Source organism: Macaca fascicularis, chromosome 19 (genome assembly GCF_037993035.2).
Source record: "Macaca fascicularis isolate 582-1 chromosome 19, T2T-MFA8v1.1".
Classification (NCBI taxonomy): Eukaryota; Metazoa; Chordata; class Mammalia; order Primates; family Cercopithecidae; genus Macaca; species Macaca fascicularis.
Window position 1 is genome coordinate 62141819 of NC_088393.1, and position 20195 is coordinate 62162013.

Genomic DNA, 20195 nt, shown 5'->3' on the forward strand with positions numbered 1-20195 from the left:
TCTACGTGAAATTGGGTTTTTGTCATTGTTGTTGTTAATGTGATAAATTTATTTTTATTTATTGTTTTTTAAAAAAATTCAATAGTTTTTGGGGAACAGGTGGTGTTTGGTTACAGGAATAAGTTCTTTAGTGGTGATTTTTGAGATTTTGGTGCATTCATCACCCGAGCAGTGTACACTGTACCCAGTGTGTGGTCTTTTATCCGTCATCCCCCTCCCATTGTTCCCTGTGAGTCCCCGGAGTCCATTATATCATTCTTGTGCCTTTACATCCTCATAGCTTAGCTCCCACTTATGAGAAGAGACGATGTTTGGTTTTCCATTCCTGAATTACTCCACTTAGAATAATGGTCTCCAACTTCATCTAGGTTGCTGCGAATGCCATTATTTTGTTCCTTTTTATGGCTGAGTGGTATTCCATGCACACACACACACATACACACACACACGTTTTTCATATGTTTGTGGACCGTTTGTGTATCTTCTTTTGAGACTTGTCATAAAGGGAACTGGATTTGGAGGGAACAATTTTATGGCTATTTTTCAGTATAATCATCAGGTGAATATAGTGCCTCTTCAGCCAGTGTTACTTTAACCCATTGCCTGTAGCCAGGAAGGGAGACGTTTATCACAGAGACAGGCACCAACCTGGGATGCTTTTCCTCAAAGGTGAGTGACTGTAGTGTGAGCCCTAAATTTCAGTGCAGTTTGGTCCTGATTTGGCACAAGATATGCTTTATCCACTGACGTGAAGTGTCCAGGTGTTTTTCGTATGGTTTTGTCGCTGAAAGACACAACTCCCTCTAATCTAAGACATCCTCTCCAAATCCCACTGAGGCACAGGAGTGACACTAGGGATGGGGTCCCGGAACTTACTGCGAGAGATTCGCCTCCTGAACCCTGGGCGGATCCTCCCCACCCTGGGATCTCTGCGAACCTCTGGGGTCTCCTGTTCAATCAGGACCAAGTTGTGAGGTGGGATTCCTCCCAGGCTACGGTCTCCCCGCTCCCTCTTTCAATTTCATCAACACAGATCAGGAGCGTGAGTGTGGGAGTCATGGCGTCTCCTCCCACAGCCCCTGGCTGTGGAGATGGACGAGGCCACAGTTCCTGGGTGGAGTAAATCTACTGGAAGCCTGGGTTCTCCGTCATGAGGCTGTCCCATCAGCAGCCCCACAGGACGGGGAACTGCCCTCTCCGGGAGCCTGGCTTCCATTTCCCCAAGGCTGGGGCTGGGGCAGGTACTAGGCTCTCTTCAGATACTTCGTACAGAGATGGTATCTCCCTGACCCTTTTCTGCTATTTGCCCCATCGGTCCTCATCTCACCAAGGGTCAGGACATAGGAGCCAATAGACCCAGCACCTTTCTGAGTCTGTCCTGTCCAAGTGAGGGTCACTGGGGCCTTGTTCTTCTTCTTAGAGCCTCCCCGTGGGGTCTCCTTCCTTCCTTCAGCCTGTCCATCAACACAGCATTGTGGGATCCTTACCATGGAGGCCCAGCCCTGGGGATGCTTCAGGGAAGCTGCAGGTCCCTGCTGCAGGGCGGACTCAGATCAGCAGAGACGTGTCGCACACCTGGCTGTGAACTTCAAGTCGAGCTCCAAATGGCAATGAGAAAAAAGGAGAAATAAAGAAATGCTGACTCTTCTTTTGTCTTTGGAGTCTGGGTTTTATTTCTTCCAGTTTCCTTCTTAGACTTCCCTCCTTTTTTTTTTTTTTTCTTATTTTTTAGCAGTGTTCACCTCCCCCTCCCTTAAAAGTAACCTCTGAGTCATTCCCGCCTCCTCGGTGTCCCTCCCACCCTCAACCCCGCTTCCTTGGGCATTCCCCTGCATCTCAGTCTGCCTTCAAGGGTTTGGAAACAAGTACTTAGTCTTGAGTTCTGATTTCGGGTTGGGATAGGGACTTAATTTTTTCTGAATTGCTGACCTTCACCCCTGCCTGCATGACCTTGGGCAGTAAGTCCCATCTCTGAGCCTCGGTTTCCTCATTTGGGGCCTGTTGTCATGAACTCCCCTCCTGAGCGGTTCGGGGGCCAGTTGTGCCTGGGTCATGGGAGGGCCTCGGTCATGGCACATTTCCAGACCGGGTTAAGACTTGAGGGGTGGACACATGCGTGGATCCTGGTGTTGGACTGTACAGTCACGGTGAGCGACTGACGTGCTCAACAGCCCACATCTGCTCCCAGCACTGGGAAAACCTACTTACAATGTGTCTGAAATATGTAGGCACAGTCCTACGAAGAAAATGAGAAATGAAACTTCCTGTCATAGGCAGGAAACCTTAAGAAGCAGAAGAGGTCGGGGCTGAGCGGCTGCTGGTGACTTGCAATGTCAGGCGGTCACTAAGGGGGAGGTTTCCACCTCTGTATGAGACAGAGGAGAACCTCCGGGCCCTCACACTCAGGGAGGGGTCATGGTTTTGGACGGAAGTAGGGAGTTGTGGCTCCTTCTCCCCTGTGTTTGTGGATGGCACTGGGGTATCTCTGCCCATTGACTCAGGTCCATGGTCACCCCTGAGCCGCCTCCTCCATGTGTGCGAAACAGATTCACTGTAGCGTTATCACACATGGGCGTCTGTCCCGCATGTGAGCCTGAGGCTCACATTGGCCCCTCCCCTGCTGGTGACAGCCCTGAGCAGACTTGTGTGGCACTGGCGGGTGGCACCATCTCCCCTTTTCCAGCCTTAACTACCAGCACAGCCCTGGTAGAAACCCTCTCTGGAAGAGGAGGCATGTGGGAAGCATGTGTCCAAGAATGACAAGAAGGAGGAATTATCCTCATGATCAAAAGTGCTATGATGGGCCGGGCACCGTGGCTCATGCTTGCAGTCCCAGCACTTTGGGAGGTCAAGGCGGGCCGGTCACTTGGGCCCAGGAGTTCAAGACCAGCCTGGGCCACACAGCAAAACCTCTTCTCTACAAAAAATACAAAAATTAGCTGGATGTGGTGTCATGAATAATGGCCTCCAGCTCATCCAAGTTGCTGCAAAACTCAGTCCCTTGTACAACTGTTGCAAAAAATTAAAAATACCTAAGCAGATACCTAACCAAGGAGGTGAAAGATCTCTACAAGAAGAACAATAAAACGCTGCTGAAAGAAATCGTAGATGGCACAGCAAAACAGAAATATATCCCATGCTCATGGATTGGAAGAATCAGTATTGTGAAAATGATCATACTGCCCAAAGCAATCTTCATATTCAATGCAATTCCCATCAAAATGCCAATATCATTTTTCACAGAATTAGAAAAAACAATCCTAAAATTCATATGGAACCAAAAAAGAGCATGAATACCAAGCCAATCCTAAGAAAAAGATCGAATGTAAATTTAATACACATATCCTAGGCTGAATTGCGGGGCTTTTTTTATTTTTTCTTTTTGATAGAGTCTCACTCTGTTGCCCAGGCTAGAATGCAGTGGCATAATCTCCTCTCACTGCAACCTCTGCCTCCTGGGTTCAAGCAATTCTCCTGTCTCAGCCTCCTGAGTAGCTGGGATTACAGGTGTGCGACACCATGCCTGGCTAATTTTTGTACTTTTAGTAGAGACAGGGTTTCACCATGTTGTCCAGGCTGGTCTCAAACTCCTGACCTCAAGTGATCCACCTGCCTCAGCCTCCCAAAGTGCTGGGATTACAGGCATGAGCCCCTGAGCCTGATCTGAATTGTGGGTTTTAAAATGTTATTTTTATATTACATAATTTTCAACTCATTAAAAAAATACAAAGAGGTCTGGCCTGGAAACAACAACAACACCACCACCACCACCACAAATCCTAAAATTATTTCTTGGTAAAAATGCAAATTATTTCCAATGGATTTGCATGCTCATTGGGATTGGAACTTCCAACACCAAATTCAGCACCAGGAGATACTAAAGAAATGCCTTCAGAAATTCATGGTGAGCGAAGAATTCTATGTTAACCCAAATTACTAAAGACAAAGGTAAACGACCTGTTGGCAGCTTGTCTCACACATTAAACCCAACACGTCAGGCTTCATCTTGAGAAACGGGGACGGGTTGGCCGTAGTCACCTTAACCATTACATGTACTTTCCCTTCTACATCTTTTTCCTTATGCTTTATTTAATATAATTCAGGACATAGGCACGGGCAAAGATTTCATGGCAAAATCACCAAAAGCAATTGCAACGAAAACTAAAATTGACAAATGGGATCAAATTAAACTAAAGAGCTTCTGCGCAGCAAGAGAAACCCTTATCAGAGCAAGTAGACAAGCTACAGAATGGGAGACACTTTTTGCAATCTGTCCATCTAACAAAGGTCTAACATCCAGAATCTACAAGGAACTTAAACACATTTACAAGAATGAAACAAACTCATTAATAAATGGGCAAAGGACATGAACAAACACTTGTCAAAAGAAGACATTTATGCAGCCAATAAACATGAAAAAAAGCTCCACATCACTGATCATTAGAGAAATGCAAGTCAAAACCAACCACAACGGGATACCATCTCACACCAGTTGGAATGGCGATTATGAAAAAGTCAAGGAGAAACAGATGGTGGTGAGGTTGCAGAGAAATAGAAACACTTTTACACTGTTGGTGGGAATGTAATTAGTTCAACCAGTGTGGAAGATGGTGTGGCGATTCCTCAAAGATCTGGAACCAGAAATACCATTTGGCCCAGCAGTCTCTGGGTATGTACCCAAAGGAATGTAAATGATTCTATTACAAAGATACATGTACCCGTATGTTTATTGGAGCACTATTCATAGTAGCAAAGACATGGAATCAGCCCAAATGCCCATCAACGATAGACTGGATAAAGAAAATGTGGCACATATACACCATGGAATACTATGCAGCCATAAAAAGGAACAAAATCATGTCCTTGTGAGGGACATGGATGGAGCTGGAAGCCATTATCCTTAGCAAACTAACGCAGGAACAAAAAACCAGACACTGCATGTTCTCACTTACAAGTGGGAGCTGAACAAGGAGATCACGTGGACACAGGGAGGGGGACAACACACACTGGGGCCTGCTGGAGGAGGGGGGGTTGGGAAAGGGAGAGGATTAGGAAAAATAGCTGATGCATGCTGGGCTATACCTAGGTGATGGGTTGGTAGGTGCAGCAAACCACCATGGCACACGTTTACCTGTGTAAAAAACCTGCAGACCCTGCACATACACCCCAGAACTTAAAATAAGAATAAATAAATAAAAAATTTCACAAATCTTGATAGAGAGTGAAAGGGAAAGGAAGGTATTTCCAGAGCTACATTTAAAATTTTTTTACTGTTTTCACACTCAGTGAAAGCAATTCTAAATGATGAAACTTAGTTGGAAGATCACAGGATTCAAAATGTGTAATGTGATACCCTCGAGGGAGGAAAAATGGGAAAAACCACACACTAAAACACACACTTACACACACGTGCACATGCACCCTCAGAGACACACACGTGGGTGAGTACTCAGACTGGGAAAACCACACACTGAAACACACACACACACGTGCACATGCACCCTCAGAGACACACACGTGGGTGAGTACTCAGACTGGGAAAACCACACACCGAAACACACACACACACACGTGACCATGCGCCCTCACAGACACATCCATGGGTGAGTACTCAGAGTTCAGCTAATGTGTAATTAGGGCCCGTTTTCTCTACAGTGAGAGCAGAAATGAATCCTTATTCAAAAATATAGAATTGTTTGTGAATCTTGGCAATTGTGAATCGTGCTGAACTTAGGAGTGTGGACATCTCTTCTGTGTGTCAATATCATTTCCTCTGGGTTTGCTGGATTACACGGTGGTTGCACGTTTAGTTTTTTGAGAAGCTTCCATACTGTTTTCTAAAATGGCTGTATTAATTTACACATCCACCAATGGTATGTAAAGATTTTCTTTTCTCCCCATGCTCAACAATCTGATCTTCTACCATTTTCATAACAGGCAATGTAATAGCTGTGAGGTGATATCTCACTGCAAAATTTCACTTTTTACACATACATGTGTATACATATGTGTATATATATACATACACATGCATATATGTACATACGTATCTGTACATATGTGCATATGTACGTATGGATGTAGCCATATGAATGCATACTTTTTCATATATAAATATACATATATACATATAAACTTCAATAAGCTATAACCTCACGTCTGTTAGGATGGTTACTATGAAAAAGAATAGGCCGGGCGCGGTGTCTCATGCCTGTAATCTCAGCACTTTGGGAGGCTGAGACGGGTGGATCACCTGAGGTCAGGAGTTCAAGATCAGCCTAATCAACAAGGTGAAACTCTGTCTCTACTAAAAATACAAAAAAATTAGCCGGGCATAGTGGCAGGCGTCTGTAGTCACAGCTACTTGGGAGGCTGAGACACGAGAATTGCTTGAACCCGGGAGGCGGAGGTTGCAGTGAGCCGAGATCACGCCACTGCACTCTAGCCTGGGCCATGGAACATGGGTCCATCTAAAAAAAAAAAAAAAGTAGAGTAGCAAGTGTTGGCGAAAAAGTGGAAAAATGGAACCCTGCACTCTGCTAGTGGTAATGTAAATGAGTACAATGACCGCAAAAATACTATAGATGTTTTTCAGAAGTTAACAATCAGAACTGCCCTACGCTGCAACAATTTCACTGCCGGGTGTGTATCTAAAGGAAACGACATCAGTACGTTGAAGAGATGCCCGCCCTCCCATATTCATGACAGCTTTAGTCACCATAACCAAGACATGGAACCCGCCCAAGTGTCCACCAGCAGGCGAGTGGATACAGAAAAGGAAGTGCTCAGAGTATCCACAGCGAAAAACTACTCAGCCTTCTAGAAGAAGGAAATCGTTTCATTTGTGACATGGATGAGCCTCGAGGACATCATGCCACGTGGAGTAAAGAAGACACAGGAAGACCCCTGCTGCCTGATCTCACTTATGTGTGGATTGCCCCAGTTCAGCTCATGGAAGTAGAGTTGAAGGTGGTTCCTGGGAGCTGAGGGGGCGGGGGTGGAATCAGAGAGCTGCATCGAAGGATACCGTGTTTCAGTTAGACAGGAGGAGTGAGTTTAGCAGATCTGTTGTACAATACAGTGACTACAGTTGCTCACAATGGATTGTATACGCGAACACTGGTAAGAAAGTAGATTTTAGGGCCGAGTGCAGTGGCTCACACCTATAATCCTAGCACTCTGGGAGGCCAAGGTGAGTGAATCACGAGGTCAGGAGTTCAAGACCAGCCTGACCAACATGGACAAACCCCGTCTCTACTAAAAATACAAAATTAGCCGGGTGTGATGGTGCATGCCTGTAATTCCAGCTACTCGGGGGGCTGGGGCAGGAGAATTGCTTGAACCTGGGAGGTGGAGGTTGCGGTGAGCTGAGATTGCGCCATTGCCTGGGCAACAAGAGTGAAACTTCGTCTCAAATAAAAAAAAAAAAGTAGATTTTAAATATTCTCTTAACAAAAAGATAACTATGTGATATTACAGATACGTTAATTAGCTTGACCTACTGATTTCACAGGGTATTCATATATACTAAAATATCATGTTGTACACCCTCAATATGTAGACTTTTAAATTGCCAAATAAAATAAAGTAAAACATTAAAATAAAATAAAAAATATTATTTTGAAGCAAAAAAAAAAACCTGTAGAGTTTAAAACGTGCCTTTTATAGAATGGAAAATTCCATTTTATATGTGATGACTTTTTTTTTTTTAATTTTTTGAGACAGAGTCTGGCTCTATGGACCAGGCTGGAGTGCAGGGGTGGGATCTGAGCTCACTGCAAGCTCCACCTCCTGGGATCAAATGATTCTCCTGCCTCTGCCTCCCCAGTAGCTGGGATTGCAGCGTTAGCCACCATGTCTGGCTAATTTTTGTATTTTTAGTAAGAGATGGGGTTTTACCATGTTGGCCAGGCTGGTCTTGAACTCCCGGCCTCAAGTAATCTGCCGCCTCTGCCTCCCTATGTGTTGAGATTTCAGGCGTGAGCCACCGCACCCAGGCACATTGCCTCTTTTTCTATTCTCAAGAAACATTTGTGACGCTCTGGGTGTGTTTGTGCATTTCATTAGTGTGTCAATATTTGTAAAAAAATCACCAATGAAGCTTCGTGAACTGGAGTTTATACCATGGGAACATTTTTTTTTTTTTTTTTTTTTTTTTTTTTTTTTTTGAGACGGAGTCTCGCTCTGTCGCCCAGGCTGGAGTGCAGTGGCTGGATCTCAGCTCACTGCAAGCTCCGCCTCCCGGGTTCACGCCATTCTCCGGCCTCAGCCTCCCGAGTAGCTGGGACTACAGGCGCCCGCCACCGCGCCCGGCTAGTTTTTTGTATTTTTTAGTAGAGACGGGGTTTCACCGTGTTAGCCAGGATGGTCTCGATCTCCTGACCTCGTGATCCGCCCGTCTCGGCCTCCCAAAGTGCTGGGATTACAGGCTTGAGCCACCGCGCCCGGCCCATGGGAACATTTTTATTAGTCAGTATATTTCACACACACACACACACATCTAAAATGAGTCAGATTCTCTGATCACTCTTACGTTCATTAAGTAAACTCCAGTTTTGAATATTTCATCTATTTAATCTGCATTTTCTAGTATATTGGCATAGGTTTGCACCCTGTTCTGTTGTTAGTTTTTGAAAATGTGTGTAGGGTCTGCCGGGCTGTCTGCTTCTTCGCGCCCACATGGAAATGCGTGCCTGCTCTTTCTTTTTCTTGCTCAATGTAGTTAGGATTTATGAGTGTAATTAATATTTTCAAGAATCAGCTTCACTGGCTTTGTGGAATTTTCACGTTTTGGTGTTTCCTCATGAGCAACTCTGCTTTTTCTTATTATTCCCTTTCTCACACCTTCATTTGGGATAATTTGTTATTCTTTTTCTAAATTCCTGATACGAAAGCCAACGTCGTTCATTTCCTAGTGTTTTGTTTTGTTTTGTTTTTTCTTTTCTACTTTTTTCATTTGTGGTTTGTAGTTTTTCCATTTCATTGTGTGGTGTGTAATATTTATATTGTGATTCAGTTTCAAGCACATTCTTACTTCTGATTTTAGTTTTCTCAGTTAACTCATTGATTATTGAGAAGTCTGTTGTTTAATTTAAAAATGTAGGGATATTAGTTATTTAGACTACAGAATCAAGCGATTCCCAAAGTTCCCAGAGGTCCAGGCTGACTGAGGTTCATTGCTGTCCACTGGGGGCAGCTCCCGTGCCTTCAGCAGTCCCGAGTCTCCTGCTGAGTGTGGGGTCTGGGTCCCCTCCAGGTTAGTGGATGGCCAGAGTGGCGTAGACGCTGGGCTCAGCTGGAGGTTCCCTTTCCTGGGTTGGAGGAGGCTCAGTTGCCTCCCGTCTGAGGGTCAAGCTCTGCAGCTGGGCATAGGTCACATCCTGGGGGTCTTCAGATGCAGCAGCCTGCAGTGGGGGAGAGTGAGAGGGAAGGAACGTGGTGGGGGTGGGGGAGGCCTGGGGGCCTGGAGAGGAAAGGACTCACCTCAGTGTCCCTCTGCCTGTCCTCTTCCGCCTGTGTGTCCTTTGTGTCCAGGAATTCCTCAGACAGTGGGGAGGGAGGGGAGGCCATTTCTCTCCTAGGTCCGGAGTGTTCCACCTGGGCGTATGTCACTGCCTGGGGGTCTTCATCGTGTGGGCTCTGCTGGAGAAAGACACTGGTGGGAGGTGTCCTTGAGTCCCCCTGACCCCCTGGAGTCAATTTTCTTCACTGTTCCCAGGATGATTCGACTACATCCCTTTCCTGATGGAATCTCAGGGACGCCCTAAGGCCGTGGGAGGTCTGGCCGCTCCCTCCCTGTGGTTCTGGCCTCTCCTCCTCACTCTGACCTTGCTCATTTGGCTGCAGCCTCACACGGCCTTCCTGCAAGAGCTCGCTGCTGCCTCGGGGCCTTTGCACGTCTGTTTCTTCTGCCTGCAGGGGCTCGTCCATTAGAGGATCCTGTGGCCCCCTCTGTCCAGGCTTCTCAGATGACAGCTGAGCAGACAGCCCTCCCCTTACATTCAGACTGGCCCCACTGCCCCACACTCTCTGCCCTTTCCCTGGTTTATGTTTCTTACAGCACGCTGCACTGCTGGACACTGCATTTATTTGCATTTTGTTTCCCACCATGAGGTGAGCTCCAGAGGCAGGGGTGGCTCTGCTCCCTGCTGTGTCTGCAGCTCCCACAGGGAGCCTGATCCACAGTGAGCTCCCTGGGAACACTCGCTGGATGAATGAATGAAGCGGAGCCCAGGGGACCGGGGTGGTTCATCTATTCCTCATCCTCCTGAGGCCTGGGGAGCGCTCTAACAACCAGACGGCCAAACAGAGGAGGAGGAGCGGGAAGGGGACCCAGAAGGAGGCCCGTGAGGTCCCAGGACAGCAGGAGAGAGTGAGGTCACAGTAGGCGGGAGGCAGCGTGCTGGACAAGGAGGGGTCCACCCCTGACGATGCTGAGAGCCAGGGGAAGGAGGACGGAGAAGTCCTGCAGGATTAGATCTGGCACCAGGAGGCCTTTGGTGCCCGGGACAGGGGCGGGGTCTCACCCGACTGTCCAGCTCCACCCTGTCCTCAGGCTGTGTGTCCTTCACGGCAGCATCTGCTGGGACACAGCAAGGGGTTTGTCTCCTCGGAAGGTTCCCTGAGACCTCTCAGTCCTGCGGGCCCCTGCCCAGCTCCCACACGGGGCCACTGTGATGCAGGGAGGGGCTGCGATGTTCCCGAGGTCCCACAGTGTGGGGTGAGATCATTTCACCCTGAGCCCCAGACCCTTTCCAGCCTGTGCCCCTTTCCCCATTGCTATGGAAACTTTGGGGCCCCCATCTCCTCCTGGCTGGTCGCCTCCCCCATCTCCTCCTGGCTGGTCGCCTCTTCCTGTCACTCACAGAGGTTTTCTTCCTGGGTGTCGGCAGCTGGACTGGACCTGGGGGAGGAAAGGGAGCTTTAGTGGCAGTGTACGGGGGCCCAGTGGGAGTCTCGGGTCTTCGGGCAGAATTACCTCCTCTGAAAGCCTCTGTCTCTGGGCTCTGGCTTCACAGCCCCTGCAGGATGTTGGAAATCAGCCTTTCTCTGGGCTGGGGGAAGAAGGACAGAGCCTCAGCCCTGGGAACATCGGAGCCCCCTGCCCCCCACACACAGCTCGAAGGTAAGGAAGGAAACCTGAAAACACTCCTGCCTCCATGTTCCAAACGCCCCATGAGATGGACAGAGCCCGAAGGACACTTTACATTTGTAGATGGGACTGACATTAAGTGCTTTCTCCATTCGCCTGGTGAGAAATGCTGGAACAGTTCCTCAAAGCTGCATTTGCCCAGTGGTTTGGGTTCCCTTTGGCTGGTGCCCTGAGCCCACCCTTGGTCGGCCCATGGGGTGCCCCCTTCCCTACTCACCCGATGTCCAATGTTTGCCCTGACGTCGATGTCGGAGGACGAGGAAGAGGAGGAGGAGGAGGAAGAGCAGCAGGACGAAGGCCACCAAGATGCCAGTCACAACCCCCAGGTGCCTTCCCAGACCTTGAGCATGATGACATCAGAAATGGGGGTGATGTCATTGAAATGAGCGCCTACTGTGTGCCGGACCTTCTGTTCACCACCTCCAACCCCCACAACAGTCGTACAGCACGGAATGGAAACACCCACCCACCTTACAGATGGAAAACTGAGGCTAAGAGAGGGGAATCACCTGCCCCAGGACCCCCAGCCGGGAAGCGGCAGAGCTGGGAAGGGAACCGGGAAGTCTGACCCGCAGCCCTTGTTCCCTGCACCGGAGCTGAGCCCCAGAGATGCAGGGAAAGAACCTGACCGTCCTGAACCACAGCCCTGCTCCCCTCCCCTGCCCCAGGTCACCGTCACTGCTGCAGGTGGGACAGGACAGGCCCCTGCGGAATCGGGTCTGGGAGGCTTCCCTGGGAGGCCTCCTCTCCCAGGAGGTCACAGCTGGGAGTCAGAGCTGAAAGGAACGTTCCCACCCGCAGGCTTCTTTCCTTTACACCTGGAGAAACTGAGGCCCAGGCAGCGGAGGGGCCTGTCCACGTCACCATCTTCAGAGGAGGCTGAACCTAGGACAGAATCCACCCTGCCTCCCCGGACCCCGCCCACCTTCCTCTCAGAGCCCCCCACTCACCACTCTGGGGATCCGACCCCGTGGGGTTGAGGGACTGGTCCTCAGGGCCTGCTGGGTCAGGATGGGAAGGTGAGGGCTGGGGCTGCCCTGCTCCCCACGTCAGCCCGGCTGCTCCTCCCCCAGGCTGGGCCCCAACACGTCCCTCTGCCTCGACCCCACCCCTCACTGGCCCAGCCTGAGCCCCTGGGAGCCTGTGGCCCCTCCTCTGGCTCTGCCCAGCTCCCTGGAGGGAAGCCCGAGCTTGAGTCCCCGAGGGGAATGGGACTCTGGGAAATGTGGGGGAGGCCGTGATCCCTCCAAGCCCAGAGGCCTCAGGGACTCACCAGGTGTGGGGGTGGGACCAGTGAGTGGGAGGCTGGGACTCCCAGAGGGTCCTGGGTTAAAGAATGAGAGGAAGCTGAGGAGCGGGGCTTCCTTGCAGTCCCCACCTCAAACCAAATTTCTCTACTCGGGCCATGTGGCCTCCTCAGGCCGCTCCCTCCACCCACTTCTCCTCTTCATGATGCTGGTGACGCCGCTGAGGGTGGGCATGCCTGGGAGGGCCCTGTTGTCCTCCTTCCCTCTGAGGTGAGTGCCCTTCTGGCTAAGCCCCGCTTAGATCCCTGCTCACTCCATCCCAGCCCAGAGCTCTCCTGGGGCAGGACCTGAGCTGAGCCTTTGAGTTCAGAGAGGACAGGGTCAGGGCCCTCACCTGAGACCACGAGCTCCAGGGGCTCACTGGGGTGAGTCAGGAGGTAGGGGTTGGAGCTGAATGAGCCATAGCACCTGTAGGTCCCTGCGTGGGCTGAGGTCACAGGACCCATGGGAAATTCAGCCTGGTATATGTGAGACGGGCGCTTTGATTTCAGATGCAGGGGGGCATCAGCTGCTCCCTCCTTGGTCAGAAAGAAAGTGTCCATCCATCCCTGTGACTGACACAGCAGGGTCACGTTCTCTCCTGAGGCCACTGTGGGGCCCGGCTGCACAGAGAGGGAGGGTCTGGCATGGGTCTGTCCTGGAGAGAAGACGGATGGGTGAGGGGCTGCCCCACCTTGTTCTGAGCTGAGACCTCCCCAGGGCTCTCTCTGGGACCCTCAGTCTCTCTGTCTCTGTTTTCTCTGAGTCTCCCCTTCCCCACCCATCCCTGTCTCTGTCTGTCTCTCCCTCCCTTGGGACCCCCACCCCTCATCCCGGCCATCACCAGCTGGGGTTCCCCAGCAGGGCCTGAGCAGAGCCTGGGTCCCTGACTGAACCCACAGGGTTCCTCACCTGAGATCAAGATGTCCAGGGGGTCACTGGGGGCCGACCACTCGGAGGAGAGGTTGTGTGCACCGTAGCATCTGTACTGGCCCCCGTGGGAGCCCCTCACAGGGTCCAGGGTGAAGTTGGCCTGAGCAAGCCCAGCCTGGAGCTGCTGACCAGGGCGCTGGAGGAAGTCACGTTCTCCCTCCTTGTACAGAGCAAATCTGTCGTAGCCGGCATCAGAGCCACACTGGAGGGTCAGCTTATCCCCACCGGCCACGACAGGACCCGGCTGCACTGAGAGTGACGGCTTCTTAGAAACACCTGGGAAAAGGTGGTCACGGTTTCCAGGAGCGACCCTCAGGCTTCCCCACAAACCCTCCCTCTCCCCCCGGGCCTCACCACTGCTGATCTTCCTGTGTCTCTGGCCCCAGGAGCCCTGAGCCCTCTCGTCCCAACATCATCCCACCTGGCGCTGCCCTGAGACGCGGCTCCTCCCCACCTGCCCGGAGACTCAGGGAACTCCAGGCAATGCTGTGAATTTCTCACCTGGGACCAGGAGCTCCAGGAGATCACTGGGTAAAGACCACACATAGGGAAAGGTTGAGTCATAACCATAGCACCGGTACGACCACCTGCGACTCGGGCTCACGGGGCCCACGGAGAAGACGGCCCGGGATGACCCACGGGTATGGGGCTGGGAGTTCAGGCGTTGTGGGTGTTCATCTTCTCCTTCCTTACACAGAATGAAGCCACCTGATGCCACCTGTGAGTCACACTGGAGGGTCACGTTCCCTCCTGAGGCCACCACAGGGCTGGGCAGGGCTGAGAGGGTGGGTTTTCTGTAGGCTCCTGGGAGAGAAGGAGGCACCGTGTTAAATGGGCTCCCACCTCCCGCATCATCCCCAGGGCTGGGCTGTGAGAGGGAGACACCCCTGAGAGCCGACCCCCTTCCTGAGGACAGAGCCTGGGGCTGGGACCCCTGAGTGTCCTCTCACCTGTCACCACCAGCTCCAGGGGGTCACTGAGCTCTGACCACCAACTGTGGCTGTAATACTGACAGCGATACCGCCCTGCGTCTTCCCAGGTGATGGATGGGATGGGGAACTGGCCCTTCTTCACAAGCTCTGGTCGTATCAATGTAATCCAGGATGTTGATTTTCTCTCCCTATATAGACGGTACTCCCGGGCTTCAAGGTTTCCCTGACACCTGAGGGTCACGGGACTCCCCTGGGTGATCACACGGTCTGGCTCAGCCCAGAGCATGGGCTTGGGGAGGATTCCTAAAAGGAAATCAGAGGTCGGATTCTAAGTCATTTCCCACCCAACAGATCTCAGCTGTTGGCTGTAGGACCCTCCAGACGCCCCCATCAGTCAGCCCAGATCTGCTATTCCCCGTCCCCAGCTGCACGGGGGTGGCCCCTTGTCCCCAGTGAGTAGGAGGGACCTGGGACAGCTGGGGACAGACTCACCTGCCTGCACGTGGGTCCTGGGGCCCAGACTCAGCCCTGGAAGAGAATTCCCTGTGAGAGATTTGCCCCTGAAGCCTGAGCAGGTCCTCCCCTCCCTAGGATCTTTGTGAGCCCCTGGGGTCTCCTTATGCACCAGAGTTTGGCTGTGGGGTGAGGCCCCTCCTAGGTTAGAATCTCCCCTCCCTCTTCAAATCTCACCGAGACAGATCAGGACCGTGAGGATGGGGGTCATGGCGTCTCCTCCCACTGCCCTGCTCTGCGGATGGAGGAGCCCTCGGTGCTGGCAGGACAGAGACACACAGAGAGAAATAGCCTCCCCTCCTTCCCACCCTGTGCGGACGCTCGGAGGCTGGGTCCTTCTCCCGGGGTGTTGTCATCTGCAGCCACACAGGAAGCGGAACTGACCTCCCAGGATCCTGACTCTCATTCTCTTAGGGCTGAGGTTGGGCAGGCACCGGGCCCTCTGCAGACATTTCAGACTGTAATGGGGTCTTTCCTGACCCCCAGCCACTGTCTGTCTGGTTCATCCTCGTCTCACTGAGAGCCGGGATGTAGCGGCAAATAGAACTGGTGCTTCCTGTGTCTGCCCTTCCAGATGAGGGTAGCGGAGGCTTCCCCTTCCTTCTCACAGCCTCCCGCAAGGTCTCCCTCCCTCCTTCAGCCCGTCCATCAGCACACGTTGTGTGGTCCTTACCATGGCAGTGGTCTCTCCAGCCCTGGAGATGCTTCAGGGAAGACGCAGGTCCATGCTGCAGGCAGACTCAGACCAGCAGAGACGCATCTCACAACTGACTGTGCCGTCCAGGCTGAGCTGTGTGTGGCAGTGAGGACAGAAGAGAAATGCAGGGAAATAGGGGAAGAAAAGTTGACTTCTTTCTTGGCACTGGACTGTGGGTTTTCTTTCAATAGTTCCCTCTCAACTTCCCCTTTTTAATTTTTTTTTTTTTTTTTTTTGCTACAGCGTCCACCCCCTCCCCCCAGGAACAAACCTCTGAGTCTTTCCTGCCTCCTCGGTGCCCCTTGCGTCCTTGGCCGTCCCTCTGCACCTCAATTCCTGGTCAACATTTTGGGAACAATGGCTTATGTTCGCGCTTTGATTTGAGGAGCTGAGGAGGGAGTTGATACTTATTTGATGACTGGTTTTCATCCACTGCCTATGTGACCTTGGTCTGTAGTGTCCCATCTCTGAGCCTCAGCTTCTTCCTTTGCAGGCTGTTGTCATGAATCCCACTCGTCACCGTGGTTGTGGGGTCAGTGGTGCCTGGACATTGGGAGGGGCTCATTTGTGCTTGATTTCCAGACCAGGGTAAGACCTGAGGTGTTTGGGACATGAGAGGGTCTTGGTGTTGGACTCCACAGTCTGTGAAGGTGATTGATGTGTCCACTTAAGATGTCGCATCTGACCCTGATGGAGAAATGTACATCAGGCATTTCTGAAATACCCAGAGCATCAATGTCATGAGCAGAAAAAGACATGTGGAAGCCCCGAGTGTAGAAGGATCCACAAGAAAGAACAGAGGCCAGAGGTGAGATGCCACAGGGTCCCGGCACCATCAAGGGCTCATTAGGGTGGAGGTTTCCCCACAGAGTGGAGCCGGGAGAGGAACTTCGGGATCTGTAATAACAGTGAGGTGCTCAGGGCTCCAGACCAAGGTGGGAGGCTGCGTCTTCCAGCCACACCTGAGGCTCGAGTGGACCCCAAGCAGCCCAGAGGAGTTCCCTCAAAGGAGTGCACCAAACCGTCCAGTGATAGAGCTGCTGGGATTTCAAAGAAAGAAGCACTAAACACCAGGGTGTCCATAGAGCATTTATTAGGGGGACTGCCATAGAATGAGGCATCCTTGTCTCCTTGCCCAGTGTCTCCTTGTGGATCTCAAGGATGTGCTTCCACATAGCAGCATGTTCTTCAGATGGACAAGGAGACACTGGGTGTTCTATCCAAAGCTTTAACCTAAAATAAAAATAAACACAAAAATAAACCCCTAGAGAATATGATCTCTCAGTACAGTTGTTTCTTGGGATACACAGGCAACTCGTTTCAGTGCCCCCTACACTTAACAAAACTTGCTGGTACTCCAGCCCTGACATTGTCTCTGCTGGACCTGCATATAGGAAAAGCCCGCTGTTCATATACACAAGTTTTGCTTCTCACAAATGCAATAGTTCTAATCCCCATTTATTTGAAAACAGTGTGGCCGGGTGCGGTGGCTCAAGCCTGTAATCCCAGCACTTTGGGAGGCCGAGACGGGCGGATCACGGGGTCAGGAGATCGAGAACATCCTGGCTAACACAATGAAACCCCGTCTCTACTAAAAATACAAAAAAAAATAGCCGGGCGAGGTGGCGGGCCCCTGTAGTCCCAGCTACTGGGGAGGCTGAGGCAGGAGAATGGCGTAAACTCGGGAGGCGGAGCTTGCAGTGAGCCGAGATAGCGCCACTGCACTCCAGCCTGGGCGACAGAGCGAGACTCCGTCTCAAAAAAAAAAAAAAAAAAAAAAAAGAAAACAGTGTGCACATAAGAGACCCCAGGAATTCAAGGTTGCATTGCTCCAGGGTTGCCTGGATTTTGAGTGTATTTGGGAATGAGAAGCAGGGATTATAATCTGGAGTGCATGGCATGGCAAGCCACAGTGCATCCGGGGAGGGAATTGTGAAGTTGGGATATATGCTGGTTTTCACCTACGGTTCCTGGTTCATAACTCCCATAGCGCTTGTTACAGTCTTTCGTTAGAATGTTGGCTGTGTTGGGCTTAGGCGGCGCCTCTGACCTCCTTCTGCCCTTCCTTCACCTGCCCAAGGCAAGACTCCAGTGTTCCCTGCCTTTCTGATGGTGGCTCTTAAGACCCTCCCAGAAGATGGTCTCACCCTGTTCCTTGTGGGAGGAAATGCTGACATCATGAAGCTTCCATAAAAGCCCAAGAGGACTGGGTTTCATGAGTTTCTGGATGGCTGAGCATGTGGAAGTTCCTGGAGGGTGGCGCCCAGGGAGGGCATGGAAGCCCCGTGGCCCTTCCCCCGTGCCTCCTGCTATGTGTCTCTTCATCTGTGTCCTCTGCAGTGTGCTTTGTATTCAACCAGGAAATGTCAGTGTTTCTCTGAGTTCTGTGAGCTGCTACAGGAAATTAATCAAACCCAAAGAGGAGGTCATGGGATCCCCATCTTGAAGCCAGTCGATCAGAAGTTCTGGAAGTCTACGCTTGGGAATGGTGTGGGGGACAGTCTTGGGGACTTAGCCTTTACTCTGTGGGATGTGGGACTGTCTCTGGGTAGACAGCATCAGAGTTGACTTAGAGGACACCCAGCTGCTGTTCGCTACTGGGTCTGGGGAAAAAAAAATCCCACACATCTGGTCCTAGAAGTCTTCTTCTGTGTTGATGATTCCTGTGATGTGAGAGTAGAGGAAAAGCACTGTAGAGAGAGCTCTCTGTACGTAGAGAGGTAAAGGAAGTTCTTATCAGCAACAAGGGAGAGGCTGACAGCTGCCTAGAAACAGAGTTCCCTGGTTCCAGAGGTTCAAAGCCAGAGTTGCTGTCAGTCCTTTGGAGGAGATGGCATTGCTGAGCAAGTGTTCTCTCAAGAGCATCTTATCTGAATTCCTGACGTCCTAAAGAATAGCTAGTGATAAACCTTGTCAAAGCAGGAGGAGGGTGAAGGACGTGGAAGAGGGACAGAACTAACCTTAAACCTTTTGATTTATGATACTGGGATGACGTTTTCCTCATTTAGGTCTTTTGTTATTTCTTTGAGCAGTAGTTTTAAATTGTCAATGTGAACGTATTGCATCTCTTTGGTTAAATGTATTTCTCTTTTTTTTTTTTTTTTTTGAGACAGAGTCTCACTCTGTTGCCCAGGCTGGAGTGCCATGGCACCATCTCAGCTCACTGCAACATTTGCCTCCTGGGTTGAAGCGATTCTGCTGCCTCAGACTCCTGAGTAGCTGGGTTTACAGGCGTGTGCCACCACGCCCAGCTACTTTTTGTATTTGGATAAATGTATTTCTATGCGTACTTTTCTTGCAGACACTGCTGTAAATTGACTTGTTCCTCTACTACACATGTTGAAATGCTGAGCTCCATTAGCTATAAATGTGAACATAGTTGGAAATAGAGTCTTTGCAAATGCATTTAAGGTATGATCAAGAGATCATAATGAATTAGAATGGGTCCTAATTTGATCTGAGTGATATCATAATCTGAAGAAGAGAAGAGACACACAGAGAAGAATGGGTGTAAATACAGAGGTACCCAGGTAGACGTAGGCTGAGAAGATGGAGGCAGAAATTGGCGCAACACTGCCCCAAGCCAAGGAGTGTGTGAACCAGCAGAAAGTAGGACAAGTCATTTAAGAATTCTTCCATCGGCCAGGTGCAGTGGCGTACACCTGTAATCCCTGCACTTTGGGAGGCCGAGGCGGGTGCATCACCTGAGGTCAGGAGTTCAAGACCAGCCCGACTAACATGGGGAGACCCCCGTCTCTACTAAAAATACAAAGATGAGCCGGGAATAATGGTGCACACCTGTAGTCCAATTACTCGAGAGGCAGAGGCAGGAGAATCGCTTGAACCTGGGAGGGGGATGTTTCAGTGAGCCGAGATCGCGCCTTTGCTCTCCAGCCTGGGTGACAGAGCGAAACTCCATCTCAAAAACAAAACAAAACAAAACAAAAGAACAAAACATTCTTTCATTGAACCTGCACAATTATGTTAACATCTTTCTTATGTTGTGCTTAGATTTTTAAGTGAGCCGTGTTATCTCTCACATCAGATATTAATATGTTTGTCTTTTGTGGATATACTAGGATAGCAGTGTCAGAGTTTCATTTGACCTGTGCCATAACACTGAAGCCGAAGTGATCATTGCCTCTGAATTAGAAAGGACTGTAGGTAGATGGGTGAGCTCTCAGTAATATGTGCCACAGGTGCCTGGTGCTCATTAGTGAAGACACCTGTGTCACTCACTTCCCAACCCTACATTCAGTGACAATGGCACCTTGATTTGGGCTATGAAAAGAAATATTTATGTCACAGAAACTGGTAGATACCACCAATAATAGCATTTGAAAGATGTCTTTTTCAGAATCAGCATAGCTGTGGTGTCACTTGAAATGTGTGAGTGATGATTCCAAGAGGTGATATTTCAGGAAAAGTTGCACACAGAGCATCTGAGAAGGAGGGAAGGGCTCCAAGGGTGCAGAGAGGCTGTCAGCGTCTCAGGGTGGATTTATCTTTACCTGGTTGGAATTTGATCTGTCGTTGACTTAGTTGGTGGTTCAGGTTTGGATCTCTGAACTGAAGAGATGGCGACTCGGTAAGGGACATCAAGGAGTGTGACAATGAAGAATAAGGAAGACTGTGTTACATGCTGTGGACCAGAGCACGCAGGTGTGCGGAGGTGTGGACCC

At 50.5% G+C, this 20195-nt stretch overlaps 1 protein-coding gene across 25 annotated transcripts in view; it reads right to left on the minus strand.

Moving 5' to 3' along the window:
• Nucleotides 1-20195, minus strand: part of LOC102143922 (leukocyte immunoglobulin-like receptor subfamily A member 3) — a 103456-nt gene that overhangs the window by 28383 nt on the left and 54878 nt on the right. Inside the window, exons 1-15 of one of the 25 annotated variants that reach the window (XM_045380963.3) lie at nucleotides 15490-15639; nucleotides 14994-15075; nucleotides 14796-14831; nucleotides 14322-14606; nucleotides 13873-14175; nucleotides 13351-13647; nucleotides 12794-13096; nucleotides 12426-12476; nucleotides 12103-12150; nucleotides 11370-11492; nucleotides 10979-11054; nucleotides 10866-10903; nucleotides 10527-10579; nucleotides 9484-9639; nucleotides 9068-9404 (exon numbers count right to left, since the gene is read on the minus strand). In XM_045380963.3, the coding sequence (XP_045236898.2) occupies nucleotides 9258-9404; nucleotides 9484-9639; nucleotides 10527-10579; nucleotides 10866-10903; nucleotides 10979-11054; nucleotides 11370-11492; nucleotides 12103-12150; nucleotides 12426-12476; nucleotides 12794-13096; nucleotides 13351-13647; nucleotides 13873-14175; nucleotides 14322-14606; nucleotides 14796-14831; nucleotides 14994-15075; nucleotides 15490-15492 (2001 nt within the window). In that variant the 5' untranslated portion in view covers nucleotides 15493-15639 and the 3' untranslated portion in view covers nucleotides 9068-9257. Of the gene's footprint in view, nucleotides 1-9067; nucleotides 9405-9483; nucleotides 9643-10526; nucleotides 10580-10865; nucleotides 10904-10978; nucleotides 11055-11369; nucleotides 11493-12102; nucleotides 12154-12425; nucleotides 12477-12793; nucleotides 13097-13350; nucleotides 13648-13872; nucleotides 14176-14321; nucleotides 14607-14795; nucleotides 14832-14993; nucleotides 15076-15489; nucleotides 15640-20195 lie in introns of those variants that run through there. The other 24 variants (XM_045380962.3, XM_045380961.3, XM_045380960.3 and 21 more) reach the window with 24 other exon arrangements.